The sequence below is a fragment of the Brachyistius frenatus genome, unplaced genomic scaffold, assembly GCF_029030835.1.
Source record: "Brachyistius frenatus isolate BFR_SWC_R1_liver_20210118 unplaced genomic scaffold, ASM2903083v1 Contig_30, whole genome shotgun sequence".
NCBI classification, from domain to species: domain Eukaryota; kingdom Metazoa; phylum Chordata; class Actinopteri; family Embiotocidae; genus Brachyistius; species Brachyistius frenatus.
The window spans coordinates 3137808-3160866 of NW_027210629.1; the positions used below are offsets into that span (position 1 = coordinate 3137808).

The 23059-nt window shown below is 40.6% G+C and overlaps 2 protein-coding genes across 4 annotated transcripts in view; one reads left to right on the top strand and one right to left on the bottom strand.

Moving 5' to 3' along the window:
* Nucleotides 1–8518: 8518 nt before the first annotated feature.
* hsd17b3 (hydroxysteroid (17-beta) dehydrogenase 3) lies at nucleotides 8519–15332 on the bottom strand. 2 transcript variants are annotated; one of them, XM_069699545.1, is made up of 11 exons: nucleotides 15122–15332; nucleotides 11354–11400; nucleotides 11000–11075; nucleotides 10770–10877; nucleotides 10585–10652; nucleotides 10083–10127; nucleotides 9729–9763; nucleotides 9525–9606; nucleotides 9376–9441; nucleotides 9094–9243; nucleotides 8519–8985 (listed from the first exon to the last, which is right to left on the bottom strand). In XM_069699545.1, the coding sequence occupies exons 1-11, from the start codon at nucleotides 15270–15272 to the stop codon at nucleotides 8851–8853; spliced, it is 963 nt and encodes a 320-aa protein (XP_069555646.1). In that variant the 5' UTR covers nucleotides 15273–15332; the 3' UTR covers nucleotides 8519–8850. The 2 variants fall into 2 exon arrangements, with proteins under 2 accessions (XP_069555646.1, XP_069555647.1); XM_069699546.1 differs by lacking the exon at nucleotides 15122–15332 and adding an exon at nucleotides 12623–12644.
* Nucleotides 15333–17992: 2660 nt separating this feature from the next.
* ipo11 (importin 11) overlaps nucleotides 17993–23059 on the top strand; it is a 111935-nt gene continuing 106868 nt past the window's right edge. The window contains exons 1-2 of one of the 2 annotated variants that reach the window (XR_011310944.1): nucleotides 17993–18111; nucleotides 21211–21360. Coding sequence is in view for 1 of the 2 variants with exons in the window: in XM_069699552.1 (XP_069555653.1) it covers nucleotides 21223–21360 (138 nt within the window). In the remaining variant the exon portion in view is untranslated. The remainder of the gene's footprint in view (nucleotides 18112–21210; nucleotides 21361–23059) is intronic. The other variant, XM_069699552.1, reaches the window with a different exon arrangement.

The window sequence follows — 23059 nt, forward strand, 5'->3', positions numbered from 1 at the left end:
TTCCCTTATCCGCTACTTTTTTTTCTATATTTTTTTTACCCACACAACCCCTGGTGGAGCATTGTCATTTTTTTTTTTTTACCACGCATCATTTAAACAACACATCCATAAAAGGGTAAACAAAACAAAAAAAATCATCAGCAATAACATTTATATTTGTATCATAGGGCAACAACTAACAATGATTTCCATAATCCATTTATCAACTGGACTATAAAGGGTCCATAAACAATAAATAATGTCCATCACATGTTCATGAAACTAAAAGTATCGTCTTCAGAGTTTTTTTTTTTTTTTTAATCCAACCAACGGTTCAAAAGACAACGATGTTTGGCTTGCAATGATAGAACGTGAAGAAAAGCAACAAATTCTCGTGAACAGAATACTTGAGTTAGCAACTGAAGCTCCAGCGTCTCGTAGACGTTAGGCGTTAATATTTTGATGGCACAACCTGCTATGCATAAAGTGAGTTCATGCTTTTTGTGTGCGTATGCATTAGAAGGTCAGCACCAGTGTTAATACTATTGCTGCACCCGATTAGATGTTAAGCGGGGGATTTGTTGGAGAAAACCCAACCCGCTGTAGGCGTTGGCCATTATCGCTACAGGATACCATGACTGCCACCCCAGAGCTGTTGTTGGCCCTGCAGAGATGTGCTTTAAAACCTCTTAATGGCTGTTACTCTGTCACTCTGCACCCCCTCGCTGCCTCGCGATCCCCAAAAGGACGTGTAGACGGTCGGGTTCCCCTGCCGTCCTCCGCGCTGTAATCTGAGCAGTGTGTGCCTCTGCTCAGTTGTGCCTCAAAGGGCCCTCAGAGTGGAAGCTGCTGTGCTATTAGTCAAATAACAATAAGCGGTTGAGGACTTGGTGGAGGCGAGGGATGGCGAGTAGCAGTTACTTCTTTCCAACCATCCATCTTTTTGTGTTTTTAGTTCAAGTTGTGTTTTTTTTTCCAAACTCCCCAAAAAGTTATCAACATATGAAATGGTGACCGACAAATCAAACTCCTAGCGCTGCCTTAATACGAAAACAAAGTGAGCCCTTTTGTTTGTGGGTGTGCTGAAACCCACAGCTGTATTTGACCTCTTTCGGCTGTCTCACTGAAGTAAACAGAACCCCAAAGAAAAGCTGCTCTGTGTCAGTGTCATGTTTTGTTTAGCAGAAATGAGAAAGTGCTGATAGCTATCAATAAACAAGAGAGAAGGAGTACGTGCCTCGACAGAACCTGCAGGTCGGTGAACAGCGTGTGTGTGCGTGCTTCTGGGTGGTGGATGAGGCCGCACATCTGTCACACCTGTTCAAATCATAGACGGGAAGATAATGATCCCTTTCTCTTCCAAAACCCCAATCCCGTTCCTCTCTGCCTTTCTCTTTCTGCCTCATCCACACATGCAGATCGCTATCTGTCTTTTTGCAGTCGCAGTCTGGTTCAAGTGAGATGGCGTAGAGGCTTAGCATTTTACAGACAATTGAAAGGCTCACCAGCTGACTGACTGGCAGCGGCTCGAAGGCTAATGGAGGCCATCTAAGCATGGGCTCAGTGACAAACAAAGCTCACCGATTATTAATGCTAACTGCAGGATCCAACTAACAATCTGGAGGGAGGCTTACAAGGGATAAGTACTAATCAAGTCCCTCTGATGAGTTCATTCTATTTTATTGCATGCGGTGTGATGTAATTTCCCACTGATGCAAGAAATACCACCAAAGAAACGCTTTTTTTTTTTTTTTTTTTTTTTTTCCCAGTTCTCCCATTTGTTTCTTGTCTTTTTGTGTCAAGGTCAGGGTGAGAAGTCTGTTTATATTTCCTGGCAGTATAAACTGGGTGTCTGTGAGTCTGCTATATGCTGCACAGTCAGGCAGAGTGGTAAAGAGGCGGCCCTGGACCTGTAAGTTTATTTGCAGAGGTCAGACTGTGACACCTAGTTTGATTTGATTTGTAAAACGCTGCGAATGAGTGCTGACCCCGGCTGACCTGGGCCCCCAGTCATCTTTGGCTCAGGTTTCCACACCTTCACAGCAGTGTGTTAAGAAGATCTGCAAACTGTCCCCGATCAAGCAAATGCATTAAAAAAAAAATCCCTCAAAAGTATATTTTTTTAATATAAATAAATATCTTTGGCTAAATAATAAAAACACAAACAATACATATCTTTGGGTATTTTTCTTAGCGATACAGCAAAATAAAAATCATTTTCCATGATATTGCTAATCCGTCATCCTGGATTTTTCTGTTAATTGTCTAATTATCTGTTGGTATTTGGCAAGTAATGATGTAAAAAAAAAAATCATCAAAATTCCTCTTTTACTGTAAAACGTCACTACATTGTAAAGATTTTAGATGTATACATACATTTAGCAGTGGTGGAAAGTACTGTACTGAAGAACAATTTTACAGTACTTTAAGTATTTCCATTTGATGCAACTTTATACTTCTACTCTGATACATTTCCGAGGTAAATATTGTACTTTCTACTCATTTATTTGACAGCTTTAGTTACTTTTAAGATGAATATTTCAAACAAACAGGTAATAGAACAAGCTTTTAATATACAATACAATGCTAAAGATGAAAACAGGGGTGCATCAGCCATCTTGATTTGATTTGAGTTGTTAACTCCACTAAATAGTGATTTAAAAGAAAAAAAAAATTCCCTTTAAACTTCTCACATGGCTTCATTTCAGTGAATGTTCCAATGATCTATTATCTCAGCACAAATCAAAGAATAGAGAAAAAGTCCAAAAATTTGAAAAACAGATTTGTGGATCAGGACATTGTTTTTTTTTTCTTTTTTCCTCTCCCACTAATCATCTAACAGCTCTTCAGATCTATCTGCTTTCCCTGGATGTAAAAGTGGATATAAAGTAGTTTAAACCAGCTCCACCTGCAGCAGCTACAACAGGAACATGCTGCAGGTGCATCTGGAGGCTACAGTTACTTTTTGGACTGTATTTGCTGAGCTACACTTACATTTTTGGGCGTCTGAAGGATTGTATTTAAATCACATTTGAGTTTTTACTTTCATTTCACTGCAACTTTAAGATTTTAACGCTTAAAAACTCTGCTAATCTGTTTCCTCAGTCTTGTGTGTGCTTTAATCCAATTTTAACAGGAAGCAAAACCCCCGCCAAGTGTCATCAAGTCCTTATTTTAATGTTTGTGTAACATCATCTTTCTAACTGTGGTCGCCACACTTTTAACCAGTTGGAACAGCGGACAAAAACAAAGAATTTCTGATTTCATGTGGGATCTGATCACTCCTACCAAGATGATTGAGAAAATTAGTTGGCAGGGCTTTTAAGGAAAATATTTCACTAGTGTGAAATTCTCCTCTGGGCACCCGCAATACTGTAACTCATTAAATAATGTAATGAAAAAGTACAAATAAAGGCTAAAGAGTTTGTATCTAAAGGCCCATAAAAAAAACTTAGGTGACTCAGCAAGCAAACAACCACACACGAGGGGTACAGATTCCTCCTGTTGTTACGGTAACAGGCAGAGGAGGTCTCTAGATGTGAAAAAAGAAGAACTCCCTCCCTTCATTAGGAAATTACACACCATTTGTGCCTCATTCCTATCCAGTTACCCAGGCAACTGTTAGCTGTAATTTGGGTTAATTCACTGGCTCCTGGGCCCTTCCGTTCCCCATTGTGTCCCATCATAAAAGAGATATAACACAGATGCACACACATGCACGCACACACTTGTACGAACTACATTTCTGACGCAGTGACTCACACAGCAAGAGAGACTAATCCTCATTTTGTTTGCCTCTCCTCAACACGGCTGGAAATAGACCGTGTGTGTGAATATCAATGATTTGCACTAATTCCGTGCTTCAATTCTCTTCATTTCCAGAATCTGTGTGGAGCTCCAGCAATAATCTAGTGATGGAACTTTGTAGTCAAGAGATGAATTTGTTGAAACTCTTGTGTCTTATTTTCCAAATTTTACACACTTGTCCTTTCTGACCCCGTCCTGTGTTGGAGGTGGAAGAGACAGGAGTGAAGGGAGGTCTACTCTTTTGCTCCTTTCAGAATTAAAATGAATGGAAAATTGTGTGTGTTTTCCCATGGGGTAAATATTGAGAGAGTAGAGATGTAAACGTACGGAAGAAAGGCTTTTCTGAGCCGCCCGGGTCTCTGTTGCACTGCCAAAGTCCTGTGCGTCACTTGATCCATTGTTTAGTGTAGCGAGGGCTCGGTAAGCAAGCGGCTGCCTCCCTGCTCCAGCTGCAGCCTCTCTACTGTTTATGTTTGCAGGGCCCTTCGCCTTGAAGTGAGGCTATACAAGCAAAGCCTAGCCATATGTGAGCACTGGGCCATCAGAGGAGTCACTGGCCTTCTCCTTTTCGATCCATCCATCTCTCAGGAACTCTCCGGCTTCTTTCTCCTTCTCTTCCGGTCCCTTTTGTCCCTCTTACTTCGTCTTGTTTGCTTTCTGTTGCTTGACAGTCCGGCCCATCACTGACAGCCTGCTCTTTATGAGAAGATGAAGGGTTGGAATTATCTTCTTGAGTTTCAAAGATCCTGGTGGTGGTTATTATTACTGCCGCGAGAAATAATTACCCCGAGAACTCCTCGGAGAAAACCAATGTCCAAGTGCTCAGCAGCAAACTTTGAGAGGCTAGGTGGTAATCATGTCACAGAAATATTTCAGCTTGTATAAATATTCAAATATTTATACTGGAGTGTCGTATACTGACAAGCACATGCACAAAATGGAAAACATCCAAAGAGAAATTCACTGAAGGAAACATGAAGACAAACGTGTAGTCGACAGTTAGGGTTTCATGGCTTTGCATTAATCATTATTCCAATCATTACAACACTAAAAGAGTTCCATCAGAAGTTCAGCATTGTCCATTGGGTTAGTTGCTACTTGATTAAACCCTGTGAGATTGGACTTGTTTTTTTTTCAGGCATAAAGGTGAAAGAGTTCTGTCTAAGTAAAAGTTATGGGTCAACCTGGACATTTTTTGTTGAGCTGGGCTCACTGTGTAAGTGTGTGCATGTGTCTGAAGGTGAGTGGTCCTGACCTTGGCTCCTGGGTGGGCTGCAGTGGCTATGTGCTTGTCTTGGATCATCTGTGGACCCTTCTGTTTACTGAAACAACAAGCAAGCAGTGTCCAGGGAGGAGAGAGGAGTCACACAGCGAGCATCCTCAAAGGCAGCACCTCTCTCCTTTTTCTTTTCCCCACTCAAAAACACACACACACACACACACAGACACACACACACGCACACGCACACACACACACACACACACACACACACACACACACACACACACACACACACACACACACACACACACACACACACACACGCAATCCGCATGAAGAAAGCGACCTTGGAGCCCTGACCACCCATGTGAGCCTTGGTCATCCACTGAAATGAAAACAATTACTTTCTTTTGACCCTTTCTTTAATGAATCTCTCATCTGCTGAGGCTTTAGACTTTCACTTAATATTTGTACTAAAATATGATCCCATTCATGGTAAAACCATTAATCTGCAAATGCAGCAGAAAAGCTCTCCCACACTGATGGTTTGTAAAGGAAGGGAATTATCTCAGCTGCCTATAACCTGCTATTATGGGAGTAATATTGACTTTTCAACTCAGAGAACCTCAATTGATGTTAGAGAGGTGTTGAAAAGGTCAATTAAAAGGTGCCATGAATGCGTTGGCACATCACCTCAGGTGAGGAAAGTCCCTGCTCTTGGGTAACCCGGGTAAACAACTTTTGATTTCAGCTGCATTTGACACACACACACACACACACACACACACACACACACACACACACACACACACACACACACACACACACACACACACACACACACACACACACACACACACACACACACACACTGTGGCTTTGGAGATGCAGCGACATGAATATTACAGATGAAACACCTCCTGGAAATTCCAAGTGGTGGAGAGTGGTGTCTACATTAAATTAAACTGATACATGAAGTAAAAAAAACTAAAGACTCTGACAAGATATTTTTGCTACTTTTACTTTTTTAAGCAACTTTATACAGTAGTATTTTTCCTGTTTTTGATGTGGTAGACTTAGATCACTAATCAGACATAACCTGAACCTTAATCAGTTTTAATCATGTGTTGTACCTGCTGTAGATCCATTTAACAACAATCTGAAGGTGCAGTGAAACCTTAACATTTTGTGCCCTCTAGTGGCTATTGAATGCTACCACGCTGACAGGAGTGTTTGTCAAGAAAAAAAACGATACACGTCACCATTGATATGCTTTAAATGAATAAACTTAATCTCATCATCAATCTTCATTTTAGACATGTCATATAGGAATTATGTAGGGTATGTGGGCTTTCTGGTAGTTTAAGGACAAAGAGTGATGTGTGTTGAACAGATTGTAAAGCCTTCTGTGATATTCATACAATATGTTCAATTATCAAGAAAAACGACCTGACTTACAATGTTATGATAGATTTACTTTTCTATAATGATGCTTTGACCTCCTCTGGCCGTTTTTGGATGGTTTGTTATTTAATTTCCTGCATTTGAATCTTGGTCTTTGTTTTTCTAATCAACTGTTGCAAAAGTCCTGTAAAAGTCTCGAACATTTTATGAGGTCAGTGGTGGACCTACCTGTACTTTACTTGAGTAGCTTCATTTCATGTTAGTTTATACTTCTTCCCTTCAACATCTCAGGCAAATATTGTACTATTTATTCCACTACATTAGTCAGGCAGCTTTAGTTACATTTCACGTGACAATTTTCCCTTCAGTCCAGTAAAAACTACGTAAATTTGTTGATTTCGAATTTGTCTGATAAACTGAAGTGTTAAATAGTTTTTCAACTTTAGGTTAGGTAAACTCCTCTATTTCTTTGGCCAAATAAACTATTTGAATCCCACTTGAATCATCTGGAAAAGCTGAAAACACAACTAGATGCTAAGTACATATTGCTGCAAATACCTATATGCTTTCACTTCAGCAAAGTTTGAATGCAGAACTTTTACTTGTTGGTAAATATTTTCACAGTTTGGTATTAGCACTTTTACATAAGTAAAGGACCTGAATACTTCCTCCACCACCGTGTGATAAATACAAACAGTTCTTTATTTGAAGATTAGTTATTCTTTGCCTTTTTCGAACAGTCAGACCTGGCGTGGATCATCGAAGCTCAGGGTCACTCTGACCGTCCTCTCTCTTTTCCTGTATTCACTGCACTATCTCTCCAGGGGAGGATCATTCATCACAGTTGTCTAAACACTGCAGTCACCCTGTGATTAGTGACTCCTTGAGGTCAGACATCTCTGTAACACATACTAATTCAAATGGTTGCGTGTGTCTGCTTCTGCTGCACATATCTGTGCTCAGATGAAGGACTGTTTGTGTACTTTTTAAACACCGTACATCATTCTGTTTGCGGCAGGCTGTCAAGCCCAGGTCTCCAGTGAGGAACCAGGTAGAAGCTCATCAGTTCTTCTCTCTTCCCAACGGCTTTTGTGCGTCATAATGGTAACTGACACCAGCATGGTCTGGTGGTGCGTTCATATGATCAAATGTTTCCTCCATCTCAGAGGAGAACAGAGGATGCTGATGACACTGAAAAGTGTGTGTTTGTGAGTATCTTATAACAGTGATATATGTTGGGGCGAATCTACAGAACAGGATGGTTCCTTCGGTTCAGCAAGGCGCCAGACTCGTTATCAATCATATTCCTCTACGAGATTTATGATTCTGACGACGAATGAAAAATGGAATGTTCATTTTAACTTTGAAGAACATCAGAATGAATGCAAATGAAGTTTAAACACAGAATGTCATAGTTCTGCCTTTTTAGTTGTTATATTTCCTGGGATTATTTGGTAATCACTCCCCCCATGTACTTCTAGTTACTTCCTGCCTTTGTGCCTTTTCCCCGCCAGTTTTCATACCCATCTCTCGTCAGCCAATAACCCCTTTGTGTTTGCAGTCCTTTCTCTCCTCTTGCCAGATTGTCGCATGTCTTGTTCTTTCTTGTACGTTTTTTGTTTACTTGAAACCTGCAGAACAACATGAGTAAAGCTTGCAATTTGCATCAACTACCACCTCCTGCGCCGTGCGTTTGGGTCCTCTCCCCTGAGTAAATGTGACAGTAATAGTTTACTGCATTTAATGCCTGTCTGAAGATGTACTAGCTGGGACAACTGTGGGGTTTACGGTATTTATGGCAATAAAGGTCTGAGTTGTTTTTTTTTTCTTCTGTTATTGGTGTATTAAATGTCAAAACATGATGGCTTCTGTCTCGTAAATTTTGTCTGTTACCAAAAAAAGCCCAACTTATATCTGCTACATACATAACATTGGAATATCTTACAGGAAATATACAAAAATACACGAAGATGCATATAGCCAACGAGTTATATCTAAATAAGTCTAATAATGTTAACTTCTCGAATACAATTGAGCTGAGGGAAAATTACACAACTGTGCCCCCTTGTGGGTGTCTGTAAATGTCAATAAGTGTAATTTCCTCCATTGTAAGAGAATATAGTATATTTGTAATAAAGCAGAGACGTAAAGTGGGATACATTTTCTGAGCCATGAAAGCCATGATGAACATTCTTTAAAAAAAAAACAAAAAAACAGTGGTATCACGCCCTCTAAACATTAAAACAAAAATCATTTATAAAGGTACTTTCTTGAGGGCAGTTTACCCGCGATATCACCAAAGCTCAGACAGATACGATTAGACACACAAGACATTACGGTACATATACAGTACATGACACTTAAACAAATTACAATATTTGTCAGTTCACAGCAATATTTGAGCCAAATATCTTCACATTACTATTCCTATGTATTTCCTATGTATTTCTACCATTTTCTAAAGCTGCTCTTGATGCTGTCTGTGCTGTTTTTTTCTTCACGTAGTCTTGGAGGCTGTGAAGCACACACTCTGTATAGAGAACCCTGAGGGGAATAGACTGCAGTAACCAGCCCTGTGTTCATACACGCACAAACACACACACAAACATATTCAGAAAGTGAGTCTCTTGCCACGGTCATATTTTTTGGCATCATCAGATGTTTTTGCCAGCAAGTCTTACCAGAAATATATGACAGACACTTCCATTTGTTTTGTCTCCAGCTCGGAGGTACTGCAGGGAGTTTTTCACAAAGTCTTCTGGTGACAGAGTCACTATGTTAATTTGCTGGTAGCCTGCCATTCGAGTGGAGACCCCAAAAGGAGCCACTGTCTGAAAAAAGAAGAATAAAGAGAAACAGAAAATTGTGACAAGATTTGAAGAATTAAAAACACTTTGAAGTTATTTCCAACTAATTTCTTGTTCCTGTAATTTAAAGACCCTGAGGTATTAGAATCAAAGTACCTGTATAGTAATCCCTTTATCACTGTATTCAGCTTGAAGACCTTGAGAAAACCTTTCCACAAACACCTACAGGAACACAGATTAAAGTATGAGTGATGGTGGATAAGAATTTAGGAGACCTAGAAGTGTGCAGGAGATGCTGAACGTACCTTTGATGCAGCGTATAGTGTGTACAGGGGGAAAGGAATAGAGGCAATTCCAGATGAAATGTTCAAAATCACCCCTTTTCCCCTGTAGAGGCAGCAAAGAAAAAGCAATTGTTGGCTCATACTTGTGGCCAGGAACTCGATTGTAAGCAGCATGTTATGATCTTAATCACATTACATCTAATGAAGAAAACATGGGTAGGAAACCTGTTCTCCATGCCTGGAAGGATCATTTTGCACATCTGGAGACAAAATAAGTTCAGATTTGAGACAGACGTAAAGGTCGACAGAGTTCATTTATTTGTGAAGAAAACAATGAATCCTCTTGACTGTCCATCACTTGTACTATCTTTCTTAATGTTTTGGTTCACATTGAAAGCTATATAAATTATTGTCTATGATAAATTGACAAGATGAAGGTCTGAGAATTGAAATGTTGTCAATAAATAAAGTGAGTAACAAACAGTGTGGAGCATTCTTTTGTTTCCCGTCAATGAGACTTTATGTTGGGCCCTAAAATTCATTGGTGTGAAAAAAGTAATATCAAATATATGCTCTTACCTTGGCCATGGTTTTCACATTGCAGTTTATCACATCTGTAATTGTCTGAAAGCATATTTAAACATAAGTCCCAAGTAATCTTTATTTATTAAGGTCAACGAGGAGGAGGTGGGGTGTTTACGGATGGATACAGTTTAGATTACTTGTGAGACCCTCTGAGGATCAGCACCTGAAATATGCATGCAAAGATGACTACCAATAAAAGTAATTTATTAAATTATGCAACTCAATTAGTGCAAATCGTATTGGTTACTCATTAAAGGCTCCTATAGAGTTGTTGACCTATAATAGTGCTACAGAGCTGTGGAGGTCACTATTTTGTTGAACTTGTACAGCAGTACACCAATAAATTCAGAGAACACGAACATAGCAAGCAAGTCAACATGGATGGATTTGTGGGAGCTCAATGATATACTTGGTGCATTTTGGTGAGCAACAATTAATATAAACATAGCATTTGTTTTTTTTACAAGAACACTTCAGCTGCTGAGGAACCACTGACCTTGTCCAGCTCCTCCGACTCAAGGAATTTGCAGGGGATGAAGCTGGGCAACACACCAACATTGTTTACTGTGGTAGAAAAAAAAAAAAAAAAAAAGATACTGAGAGAGAAATCTTAAGAAAACTGTATCTGTGAAAGCATCTTGTGTTTCAAACATGACATGTAAGAAAAAATGAATCTGAAACCTAAAACCCCAATGTTGAGGTCCTTCAGTTGATCCTTAAGTTCACTGAAGATGTTTGGATTTATGAAGTCTGTTACCATCACTTTCACTATCTGCCCTGTTGTTTCACCTGTGAAGAATGATACGGTCTCAACACGCTGCACATTATGTACTTTTACAGATGACAATCAGCAAATTTGTAGATGCCATAAGTTTTAAAAGCAGACACAATAAAAACGATCAGATTTATACCTATTTCCTTGGCCACCTGATCCAGTGTTTCTTTGGTCCTACTCATAATAACCACGTTCATCCCTCGCTCTGCCAGCTGAGAAGAAAGAAGATGGAGGATGAGTGAAAACAAAATCGTCGAAGACTGAATCAAATCAAATAAAACTTGCACGATGACCTCAGCAGTAAAATATTTCAGATAATATCAGAATATGACACCATGTAAATACAAATAAACAGTTATAATATTGAATAGGGGTTTTAGCTGTGAAAGGACACTCACTTCTAGTTTCCTATACAGTACTTCACTTTCATGTACAGACATGATTATCATAACATGCAAACACAAGCAGTGCTATTGAAACAATCACTTACTGCAAATGCGTATGCTCTTCCTATGCCTTCTGAAGCACCAGTCACCACTGAAACAGGGATACAGGGGTCAGCATTACAAAGGAATTCATTCAGTTGTCATTCTCTCCTGCAGTTTCCATTCTAACCAGTTGGGGCAGTGTGATCCAGAGCTGCACTCACTCATCCGTATTCCTCTGTTGTCAGACAAATACCAGCATTGTGTTTGTTACTGTACACCCCACCCGCTCTGTTCTTACAGACTGTGCCAAAACAGCATGTTCCTCAGTTCTGATAAATATTAAAGATAAAGCAGAGAACAGACAGGAACTGCTTGTTTCTTAGAGATGATTTCATCCTGACCCTGATTATAAAGATCACAGACTATTTTCTGTACCACATTCAGAACCAGACTGATAAGTATTCGTAGCTAACTGGGTCTTTAAAAACTGAAATTTCAGATTAAGGAAGGCCGAAAGAACTTTTAAATGGGATGCACTGGTTTGAAGTGTTGAGTCAAACGAGTGATGTGACACTGCCAAGTAACTGCTCAGCCTCTTTTCATGTGTTCAGTTGAACACACTAACTAAACGCTCCTTACAAATGTGCACACGCTCCTTTGCAAATGACAAAATGAGAGCAGTGTCGAATGACAAAGCCCAAAACGTTGAGAAGACTCAGTGAGAATGGGTTGATGTTCGGCATTCACAAGAACAAACTAACAGGCTGTTGTTTGCATTGAGGGTTTCTTCATTATTGTTTCTCCTAAAAGCTGAAACCCAATATGTTCTCCTAGAGGGAAGTGATTAGTGTTGGCATACTGGCCCTGCCTTACAATGGAAACACCAGTCTTCAGAAATTTTGATGCCTCTAAAATGTTAAATTAAAATCATTTGACCCAAATCCCCCAGTTACTGTTGCTATGCCCATCAAGATTTCCCATTTACAGTTGAAATGAGCACAGATTTATCACTCAAAGGTTGTGGTAGTTTTTGAAACCAGAAGGAAAACAAAATGCCTGATTGTCGTTTCAAGCCAATGACTGTTGATTTTAACTGCAGACATTACATGTCACTGTACCTGTAGGTGTCTAGTTAGTTAAACTAATATTTCAATATTTTTGTTGGACTAACATGAAAAAGTGAAACCTGCAAAGGGTTTACATTTGATGATTTTATGTATGGACAGTTTTATAATTTGTGAGCAATTTTAGCACATTTTGGACCTGACTCACCAGGTTTGGTTTACCCAAATAAGAACAACAACCAAAATAAATCATGTTTTCTCATGTACCTCTAGTGGTATCAAGCCATGCAGATTATTTGGTTTTATTTGCCCAGGTGCCAAAATAGCTATCTGTCCCTGAGATTTCTGCCATCCTTATACAACAGAAGAAAATTAGGAGAATGTATTCATCATGTTCACAACAGTTATATATACAATAATCTGTATTCAGACCATTTTCACAGGAGTCTCAGACATGACTCTGGCATTTTCCTTTATGCAAATTAGTTATGTTAGCTGCAGTGGCCCGCGGAGGCCTTTCTTCAAAGAGAAATGCAGTGAGAGAGTAAAACAGAGAGGGAGAGGTACTGTGATTTAGACTGGCCAGTCAATAGGACAGTGTTTAGTACAATTACAGTCAGACAAAACATTACCCATCCATTCATTATCTATACCCGCTTTATCCTGAACAGGGTCACGGGGTGAGGGGTGGGGGGCTAGAGCCTATCCAGCTCACTTTGGGCGAAAAGCATTGGACACACTGGACAGATCACCAGTCTATCACAAAACATTATGTTCTCTAATAAAAAAAAAATGCATATACAGCTATTTTCATTTTATTTTCATAACTGTACTAATTCCACAGATGTTATTGTTTTGGTACCAATATTTCTTCAGCACAGTTCCAATTTGTTTTGTTTCAGCATTGCATAACTACCACTGAAATTCAAGAGTGCCGAGATTGTGCGCTAAACAGCTTTGTACTTTTGGCCAGATGAGCCCCAAATGTCCTTATCGTAAACAGTGTATCTCAAAGTCATGTTTGTCCAGAGTCCACTGTGAAACACAAACTTCCCCACAGTTACCATGAGACATGCTGACCTGCTGTGAGTTGATAGTGTTCTCACAAATACAGTAAGTGTTTCATGTATTATAATCAGTCTTTCTTTTTAGATGCTATTAATAAAGGCACCAAAGACAGAAAATTGAAAATCTCACAAATTGGTTTACAAACTTCTGATTTGTACTCATGACATTATAGATAATGTAAGTCAAGCACTGGCAACCACTTCTACAGGACAACAAACAAGAAGAGAGAAAATACTTTGAGATGTACTTTTGATAAATATCACATGACTGTGAAGGGATTTACAGTCCTGTTGATTTTTGTACTCTCAGCACACACTATGAACATGACATGCCATTTAAATCTCAAAGGCCCTGCTCACACCTGGACTGAATTACAAATTTCCCCACTGTGGGATTAATAAAGTCTAAATCAAGCATCTCCACATGCATCTCAGGTGACCTCCTGTGATCATATGTCACTTTCACGCTCTATATCACATAAATAAACAGATGCTGAAGCACATTGAGGGAGCAGTTGAAGCAACATGTACTTAATAAAATGAGCCATCTTTGCCAACTTGAGTTTTAGAATGCTGTACAACCACAGGCACACACACTTATTGTAAGCAAGTGATATTTATGTTATCAATTCACGCATGTGCCTTACTATACATCATAGGCCAGATGAGAATGAAAAGACTCAAGTGTGAAGGGAACACAAACTCATACAAAAGTGGTTCTAACATGTCAAGAGATAAATAAATGCAGAGGAACAGAGTCGAAGCAACCCAGAACAAACTGTTCTGATGTTGCTCTTCTGTGCTGGAAAGGAATGAAAGTGGGCTTTGGAGAGAAAGAAAAGATCTGCCCACTATTCTGCATTTCTCATCAAGCTTCTTTTAGCACTGTGGGAGACTGAATAACGTTTTCAGAAGAAGCCAAAGGAAATCCCTTATGTTGTTTGGACTGCTCAGGGGCCTGCAGAGAAATGTTGGCGGGAGACAGTGTGAGGTGTGAGCAAGAGCTGAATGTGTATCCTTAGTTGCATTTAAGTTAAAGTAACACTGTTCTCAAAGTTTAAAGGTAGGTTACAAGTTAAATTTGTTGTGCCAGCTGGAGGATATAAGAGCTTATCATGCTTAATTGCTAGCTTACCCTGGAGGCATGTTATGGTAAAATGTTCTTGAAATACATGACAGTGTCTGCAGTCACAGTATTGTGTACTCCAAGTGTTCTTCTTTTTCCAGTCACACCAGTTGAACCTCCTTGTCATTTACAAAATGTAAGCAGCTGCTAGGTATGTCTGAACAAATGGTTCCTCAAGGAAAGTCAGGACTTGCCCCCTGAGGTTTAACATTACACAAGCGCAAGCTTGCGTAACAGTGAAAAGTCTTAACAAGTCTGAGCTGGAAAATCTTCTATTTCTTGTTGTTTTGCAGCCACATTTTCTTCATTTATCTGTGACCTTTAATAAACTGCTGCATTTGCATTGCATTGTCTTTGCATGTACAGGCACATCCTGCCTGTTTATTTTGACCCACATTCGCTCATTCATGCAATCAATTACAAAACTTTTAGGTAAGGCTGTGGCAGATGTAAATTGACCTGATGCTATTAATCACATTTATTAAAGTCATAGCATTTATTAGTCATAGTATGACCTACTGTAGGTCTGACATACAGTACACACAAGCACACTCACAAAAACACACTTCTCACCTGCCCACTCTCCCACAGAGGTGAAGAAGGTTTTCGACAGTGGAAAACACAGTTCTGGAAAAAACATCCTGCTAAAAAGCAGCAATTTCACTGCATAGTAGGCAACAACTGCAGAACCAAGAGATATGAAAAACAGCTCCAGCAAATCCATGTTTTGGCACAGAAAAATCAGGGTATACTGTAAGTCTCCTTGTGTCTGTGTCTGCTGTAAGACAAAGTTTTTAGTGAAGTGATAAAGACTGACAGAAAGAGGGAATAACACTGCCAGTAGACACTCCCATTTCACCCACACACATACACACACATACAGACTTTCACTCCATCTCTAAGTTGCATGCAAACACTTCATCTATCCATTCGTCTAACCATTTATACCCACCCTTTCACTTTTTGCATACTTTAAATTGTTTCCCCTCCAACATACACACAATAACCCATAATGACAAAGTGATACATGTCTTTTGAAATTTATGCAATCTCCTTAAAAGACTAAAAATGGAAATCTCTCATCGACAATTAATTAAATTCTTTGTAGAAGCCCATTTTGCAGTGACTATACCTTCAAGCCTTCTTAAATAAGTCTGTGCAGGTTTTGCACACTGATTTGGGCAGTTAATATCATTTTTCCTGGCAGATCTTGTCAGGTTTTTATCAGGCTGGATAGGAAAAGTCAGTCACTTAAAGACAGTCACTCCTGTATTGTCTTGGTTTTATGTGTCTGTTCACTGTTGTGCTGAAATATGAACTGTTGCTCCAGTGTCAGGTCACTACACACAGGGGCATATTTTCTTCAAAGACCTCTCTATATTTTGATGCATTCATTCTCTCAACTGTGATTAGTCTCCCAGTCCCTGCACTAAGAAGCACAACTACCACATTATGCTACCACCACCATGCTTCACTGTAGGGATGGTATCAGCCAGAGTGCCTAGTGTTTACCAGACATGATTCTGGCCACATATTTTTGTTTTTGACTCAGCAGCTCAGGTAATCTTTTCGCTCGTGCTCTCTGTGTTGATTGAAGGCAGTTCAGCAAACTCCAAACTTCTCCCATTTCACGATTATTGACAACCTCTGTGATTCTAGGAACAGTCAAAGCTTTAGCAATGGTTTCATTACCGACAACAGGTTTATCATGGAGGTCTGCAGAGGGTTCCTTAAACTTTGTGGCTCATTTTTTGTCTTGATTTGCAATACTGTGAGTTGTGGGACCTTATCAACACAGCTATGTCTCTTTCTAAACTTTGTCCAGTCCATTCAGTTTGCAACAGGTGGACACGGTTCAAGACACATCTCAAAGATGATAAAAGCGGAACTCTTTATGTCTCTCCTGCAATTGTTCTTTTCCAATTTAAACTGTGAATTTATCTGTATTCATATCCAAAGATTATCTTTGACTCTTTTTTAGCTCTCTAACAGGAGGCTGCCATTGGCCATGTCCCAGTACAAACATAGCAGAGTCAGCCAACAGAATAATGTTGTGGCTGACTCAAATAAACAGCTCTCCAAAGCAAGCTGAAAAAGAAAGGAGACTGTCAGTGGCAAGGACTTTAAAGTGCTCAGTCTATGATCCCACTAAAAATGTATAGAAAGAAAATGCAGCAGGTTAATTTACCTGCAAGTAAATTACTACCATTTCTGTCTTGCTCAACACTTAAAAAAACATGTGGAGGTCAAGTATGAGACTGTAACAGCTTCACAAAACCCAACTCCAAGAAACTATGGACTGTCCAGACTAGAACCACAATTTTTCAAGCAGTACACTGAGTGGGCAACCTCACTGAAGCCTCTAACCAGATCCAAAAGTTGAATCCAAGCACGAGCATGATTTTGATCAACCTTTCAAAAATAAGGGTATTTTTTCCATGGGTCCCAAGACAGTTAAAAATCATTAACCCTCTCAGATTTACCTAGTTTCCCCAGTTTCCACATCTGATGCCGATACAGGGTGATCGAGCTGTGCCACTATGTTCAGTTGATCCGGTTACGTCAGGGTCACCAAATTGTTTTAGTCCAAGAGCTCTAAAAATGAATCATAAGATTAAATGATGAAACGTCTGTAGCTGTATTTAGAGCAGAACAATCTAGATGTTAATAAAATACAAAGATTCTGAGTCAGTCAATATTTCCTTTCATGTATTTGATTGATGCTCCGCATTTGGAGTACAGCAATGTGATACACATTGCATCAAATGGACAATTTTTCAGCATTGTGGGTAAAGGCAAATGCAGGCCAAATAGAATAAAAGAAAATAGCAGGGCTGCCGGCCTCTAATTAAAACTGTATCACATGCTAGTCACTGGAAAAGGAACAAAATGGGCACTTTGTTGATGGGGAGAGATGGCACAAGAAAAGCTTTGGAGCTTGAGCTCTGGACAAAGGTTGAAGCTAAAACTGTAGGCGAAGCAGATGAGCTGGTGCTGTACTGAAATCTGGGCCGATTTGTGGTTTGGTATGTAACTTTAGCCAAAATAGAGAATGGGCACATCGGCTTTTGTTTTCACTGTACATGGCCTAGTTTTAGGCTATTGTTTATCAATCTGACACAATTTATTACACATAAATTAGTGAAACAAAAAACTCCATTTACAGGTCAACACACATCAGACAGGACCGTTGTTCGTTTTTATTGACTGGAGAAACTCATAATTTACAACAACGTTGTATTACAAAGTTACACAATTTCCGACATACTATTAATACCATCAGTAGTTTCAAAAAAAAAAAAAAAAAAAAAAAAGACAGCAACGATAATGAGAACAAGCGACGATGCCTTCACATGTTTCAATTCAGTAGCCGGCTCCGTTCATTCATGACGAAGGACGCTTTCTTAAAACCCGTTACGTCATCAGCACGCGCCCGCTGCGTTCTCCCCGCCATTCCTCCAAAGCGTGTGTTTTCCATCTCTCGTCGCATTACCTTCGGCAGTAGCGCTTTAGCAGCCGCTGTTACAGGCACAGACTCCCGTTTTCTACTGGTATTCTTTTAGGTGAGTCCAATTCCGGTTCCCCCTTCCATGCAGCATTCGCTTCGTTACCAGAAGATAAACAATTTAACATCGCGGACGTCGTCGGCCTTTGGCTGCGTAATTGAATGTGTTTAGCTCGCTGGCTAGCCCAAAGTTAGCTTTGGTGTTTTTGGGTACTCCGGAGCCCCTGTTTTGTTCCTGAGCGGCCCGGTAACTACAGAGCCACTGAAAGTCAACTGTGAATCACCGTAGTCGCAAATCGCTGTTCCCCATCCGACTGCGCAGCACCGAGCTTGTTTCGGTTCCCTCTGATTAACAACAACAACAACAACAACAACAAACGAACCACCGTCACAGACACGCTGCTGCTGCTTCGTGATTCTGTCGTGACGCCGAAGTCGCAGCGTCGCTGTGCTCCCGACACGCCCGTGGACACGTCGAGCTGCCAATAACTTTGAATATTTAACCTTTTTAGTCAGCAGAGTTCGAGCCGTCGGCACGTTTTGTCGTTCGTTATCTGGGTAAAGTCGAGCTGGTGTTGGACGAAGAGGCCGCGGCGTGATGCCAAACACCAGACAACCAGCTGTCTTCACGTTTCACGTGTTCAGCACCGCAGCTTCACCCGGACCGGAAGCAACGACTAGTTCAAGCAAAAGAAACGGATGGTTTTAACAGAATCCTTAAAAGACTCGTCCCCATCCCGGAAAACAAACAAACAAACAAACAAAAACAAACAAACAAACAAACTAAAGGTTTTGTTGTATCCGTTGACATCGTTAATATACAGGAGGGACACGAGCTGAGGCCGAGTGGTGAGACCCTCAACGTGAAGTGTGGGACTGAGGTTCATTCACACAGCTGCGAGACAAACTGCAGACTTGTCAACAAGCACGTTTCGTTGGGTGCGTTTTGAACACGTGTGGAGAGTTTCATGCAGTTATGAACTGGTCAAGCAGTGTGAGATGAGAGTGACAGGTGCCACATGTCAAATCGGGGAATGGTGTTTCTACTGCTGTGAGTAAAGCACCTTACCTCAACAATATAAATAATCAGACCAACCGTGTGACATCACGGCACAGCTGGAACACCTGCGTTTCTGAACAAGCTCACGGGTTGACGCTGTGACACACAAGTTCAAGGGACAAAAAAAAAAAAAAAAGGTCATTTAATAACGGGAACGTCTCCGGCCATTCTGGAGACCCACAAACTGAATTGTAGTTTATTTAATGACATTTTGAAGTTTTTTTTTTTTTTTTTTTTTTCCCCATCTCGTGAATGTTTGCTTTTACTCCGTGGACCACCGGTGACTTTACGGGTGATATTATCACGCACAGTAACTAACTAACTGACAATACTGTGTAAATATTGACATTGCTCAGCCCAAGGCACAGTTGGAAGTTGTAATCACAGCGTATGTTTACATTGATGCTCGTGTTTTAGTCGCGAGTCTTCTCCTTGTTCGTATTCGACTTGGTGTTTGACGTGAACGCGCCACACAGGGATACCTGGTCGCTCGTACCGCCGCGCACAACACTGTTATTTTATTCAGGTTTCCGAGTCCTTGACCGTTGCATGCAGCCTCTCTTTGTCATTTCTGCACCAACTGAGTTGTTGTGGCATCGTGTGTGTTTTTCTGCTGTCTCTCTGGTTCTAGCGACTTCTAGCGGAGGATGAGAAGAGCTGTGCAATTAAGGTTTTCGCAAAGACGGTGTCAGACTTTTGCTCTCACTTCAGTGTGTCGATTATGGTGACATTTGATATATAATCACCTTTGTGGTTTTACCGTCTACCATTACGTAACTATAGTTGCTGATGCATCTGCGCACATGGCAGAGACTCGTCTGGTGTTGACATGCCACAGTTTCTCAGTACGCCGGCAATCATGTTTAGGTTTGTCAAATCTGAAATAAAGGACATAATCATACTAAAATACCAGTGTGCATGTGAAGTCAATGCATTCCCTGTTAATGCTACAGTTTAAAGGTGGATTGTTGTCTCTAATGTTGTTTTACATGGATTGCCCTTTGGAGACTTCCTCACAGCAAGGGTTTTTGTGGTTGCCAACAGGGACACGCATACATGACGTTAATGTCATTACGAGTGTGCTGGTACTACTGGTCCTCCAATCACACCTGTAGAATAGAAAAACAAACCTTCAGACTTCCCCTAGTCGATTGTTTGTCACTAAATTAATAATGCATGGGCGTTTTATTAAAATAATCTGTCTGTGTTCAGCAGGAACAGCTGTAACACTGCTGCATTATTCTTGTGTGGGGATAGCCTTGGTGCCTGCAGTAACAGAAGCGCCAGGTGATTTGTGGCGCTGAAGATTTGTGTCTGGACTGTAGGTGGCAGCCTTGATCTACATTTTCCCCATTCCCACTGAAACCTGGGGATAAAGTTTACTGCTGTCATTCTACCTCCGCTGGTCTCGCAAGTAAACCTGCAGTCAGTTGCTCGAGAAAAACCAAGTGTTCTTTTACATCGTTGATATCAGGAGTAAATTCATTCAACTCATTCGTAGTCCCAGCAGTATCCTGACATGCGTAATCGGCAGTTTTCTTTTGTTGCGGAGACAAATAAACATCAACAGTTATCCTATCGTAGGTCTGTTTAGGCGACATTTCATTATTCGATCTGAGAATACATGTTTTTGAGGCAGAGAGGCGACTGAGTCAGGTGCGAACTGTGAGACCGAAAAACACCTTCGGATGTGTGAACTCGGGGGCTTGAATTCTGTCTGTGACAGAGTGGTAGAGATGATTGCCAGCGTCTCTTTCAGGTGTGCCTTTCTAACGCCGAAGGATTTGTTTTGTTCTCTCTGCGTTTAACAGGGATTTCAGCGCTGCTTGATCTATAATAAAATGGTTTGGAATAGGATACAGCCAGGAAAAGCAAAAAAAATGAAGGTTCCTTGTTCTGATGGTTTTGAAGATGCAATTTGACTGCCTCAGCTGTCAGAGGATGTTTTATTATGTTGTTTTTCCCTGCACTCAAACTATTCTGGAAGTTTTTTTTTTTTTTCCTACCATCAGCCAGAACTTTTTACTGACAAATCGCGTCACTTCTGTTTTTTTCTGTCTCTCCATCTCCCCGCTCCCCTCTTTTGTTATCCTGCAGATATATCCAGCTATGGATATGGACAGTGCCAGTTCAGTGGTGCTGCAGGCCTTAACCCAAGCTACCAGTCAGGACACCGCTGTGCTGAAGCCTGCGGAGGAGCAGCTCCGGCAGTGGGAGACCCAGCCTGGCTTCTACTCAGTCCTGCTGGTGAGGGATGATATCAAATGTGTGAAATAAATCTCAGTCGGAAGCACAGAAACTTACATAATCGGAGGTGCTAACGAATGTGCTATTTTGCCGACGGTGGGGTTTCGCTGCGTACCAGTGTTAAAGTCTGAGTTGTTCCAACAGTGACAGTGGGTTACTTCTTTGAAGATAGTTATTAATAGGGAGGGAATATTTTCTAATCAGCATAACAATATTAGATTGAGGCTTTATATATTCTGGTCATGTGTGACAACTGACAATTCATCCTGGCACAATAACTGTAATCAGAGCAACAAATCGCAAGGTTGTGAGAGGAAGGGAAACATTCAGAAAGAGGACAATGTAGGGCAGTCAGCTGGGGACTGATTTGTGGTCATAAAGCCCATATTGTATAAATTTAGATTCCCATTTAATTTTGTATTATGAAGCCGTCGTAGGTGCTATATAAACACCTTTGACGTGTTAAAACGCTCAGTCCACAGGGAAGTGCACTCAACCTGTAATCAGCAATTGCGCTGTTTGGACTTCTTTAAGTTTGAGATGTTACAAACCCAAAGTAACGTCATCTATCCGCCCTCGGCACGTCACACTGTCCAACCCGTTATATAGTAGACAGAAAAAACAAAGAGCAATAATTTTGTCGTGGAGCGAGCAAGCTGCGAGGCCAAAACAACCTGGGTGTGCTTCTCTGAGGAGTCAGCCTGTCAGAAAAGAGTGTCATTAATATCGATGCGCCCTAAAGTCACAGACATAAAACAGCCTGTTCTTGGTAGAGCTTCAGTAAGAAGCTTGAGAGAGAAATAAAACTATACTGAGATGGTTTTTTGTACTTAAAACCACCAAAAAAAAAAATCTTCACATATCTTTGGGATGTCATGACTGCAAAAAAAAAAAAAAAAAGAATTACTCAAATATCTATTAAATAGTTCTATTAGAGTTCATGTGAAGATCTTTTTATTGGTTGTTTTTACCATTTTTGGTGCTTGTCAATGTGCAAGACCAAGTGCGGTTGAAAAGTAAGTGCACGGTTCCAGACCCTATTTACAACCCCTCTCTTTGATCACTACAGCTTGTAGTTGAGTGTTATCTGTGAATTCACAGATGATTCAACATCTCACAAGATAGCTTTCTATAAAATTGGGCTTATACTTCATTTTGTGCTGCCGCCTCGCGCCACAGTACCTCACAACAGAGATCGTACAGGGAGGACAACATCGATCAATCAAATATCAGCCGAACCCACTTTTATTCAACTCATGTTTGTTTCCAAACCTCCTGAACCCCAAAATAGGAGCGCCAAGATTCCAAATCTCTGATATTACTGCGCGGCTCTTTATGCAGCCCCTGCCTGTGCACTGGGAAGGAGAACGACTTTGAGAACTTTAAGGGATATAGCTACATTTTACAGCTCGGAAATGTTTGCTGTTAGAAGAAGTGAAGTTACATTCGTGGGTACCACTTGGACACTCTTGACATCGAAGTCGACATGACCTATATTTTACTGGAGCTGTCCCTTGAAGAGTTGCACGATGCCATCGCAGCTCTGCGCCCTTATACTTCAGCTCGGTTGAAGTTGTTACCTTTTCTCTCCTGTGTAGCTCGAGCTCTTCCACATCATTAAATCCAGTCACTCCCTAAATTGCCCGGTATTATTCCTTTGAGCTAACAAAGCAGTGTTAGCTAAGCATATGTGCTCTTT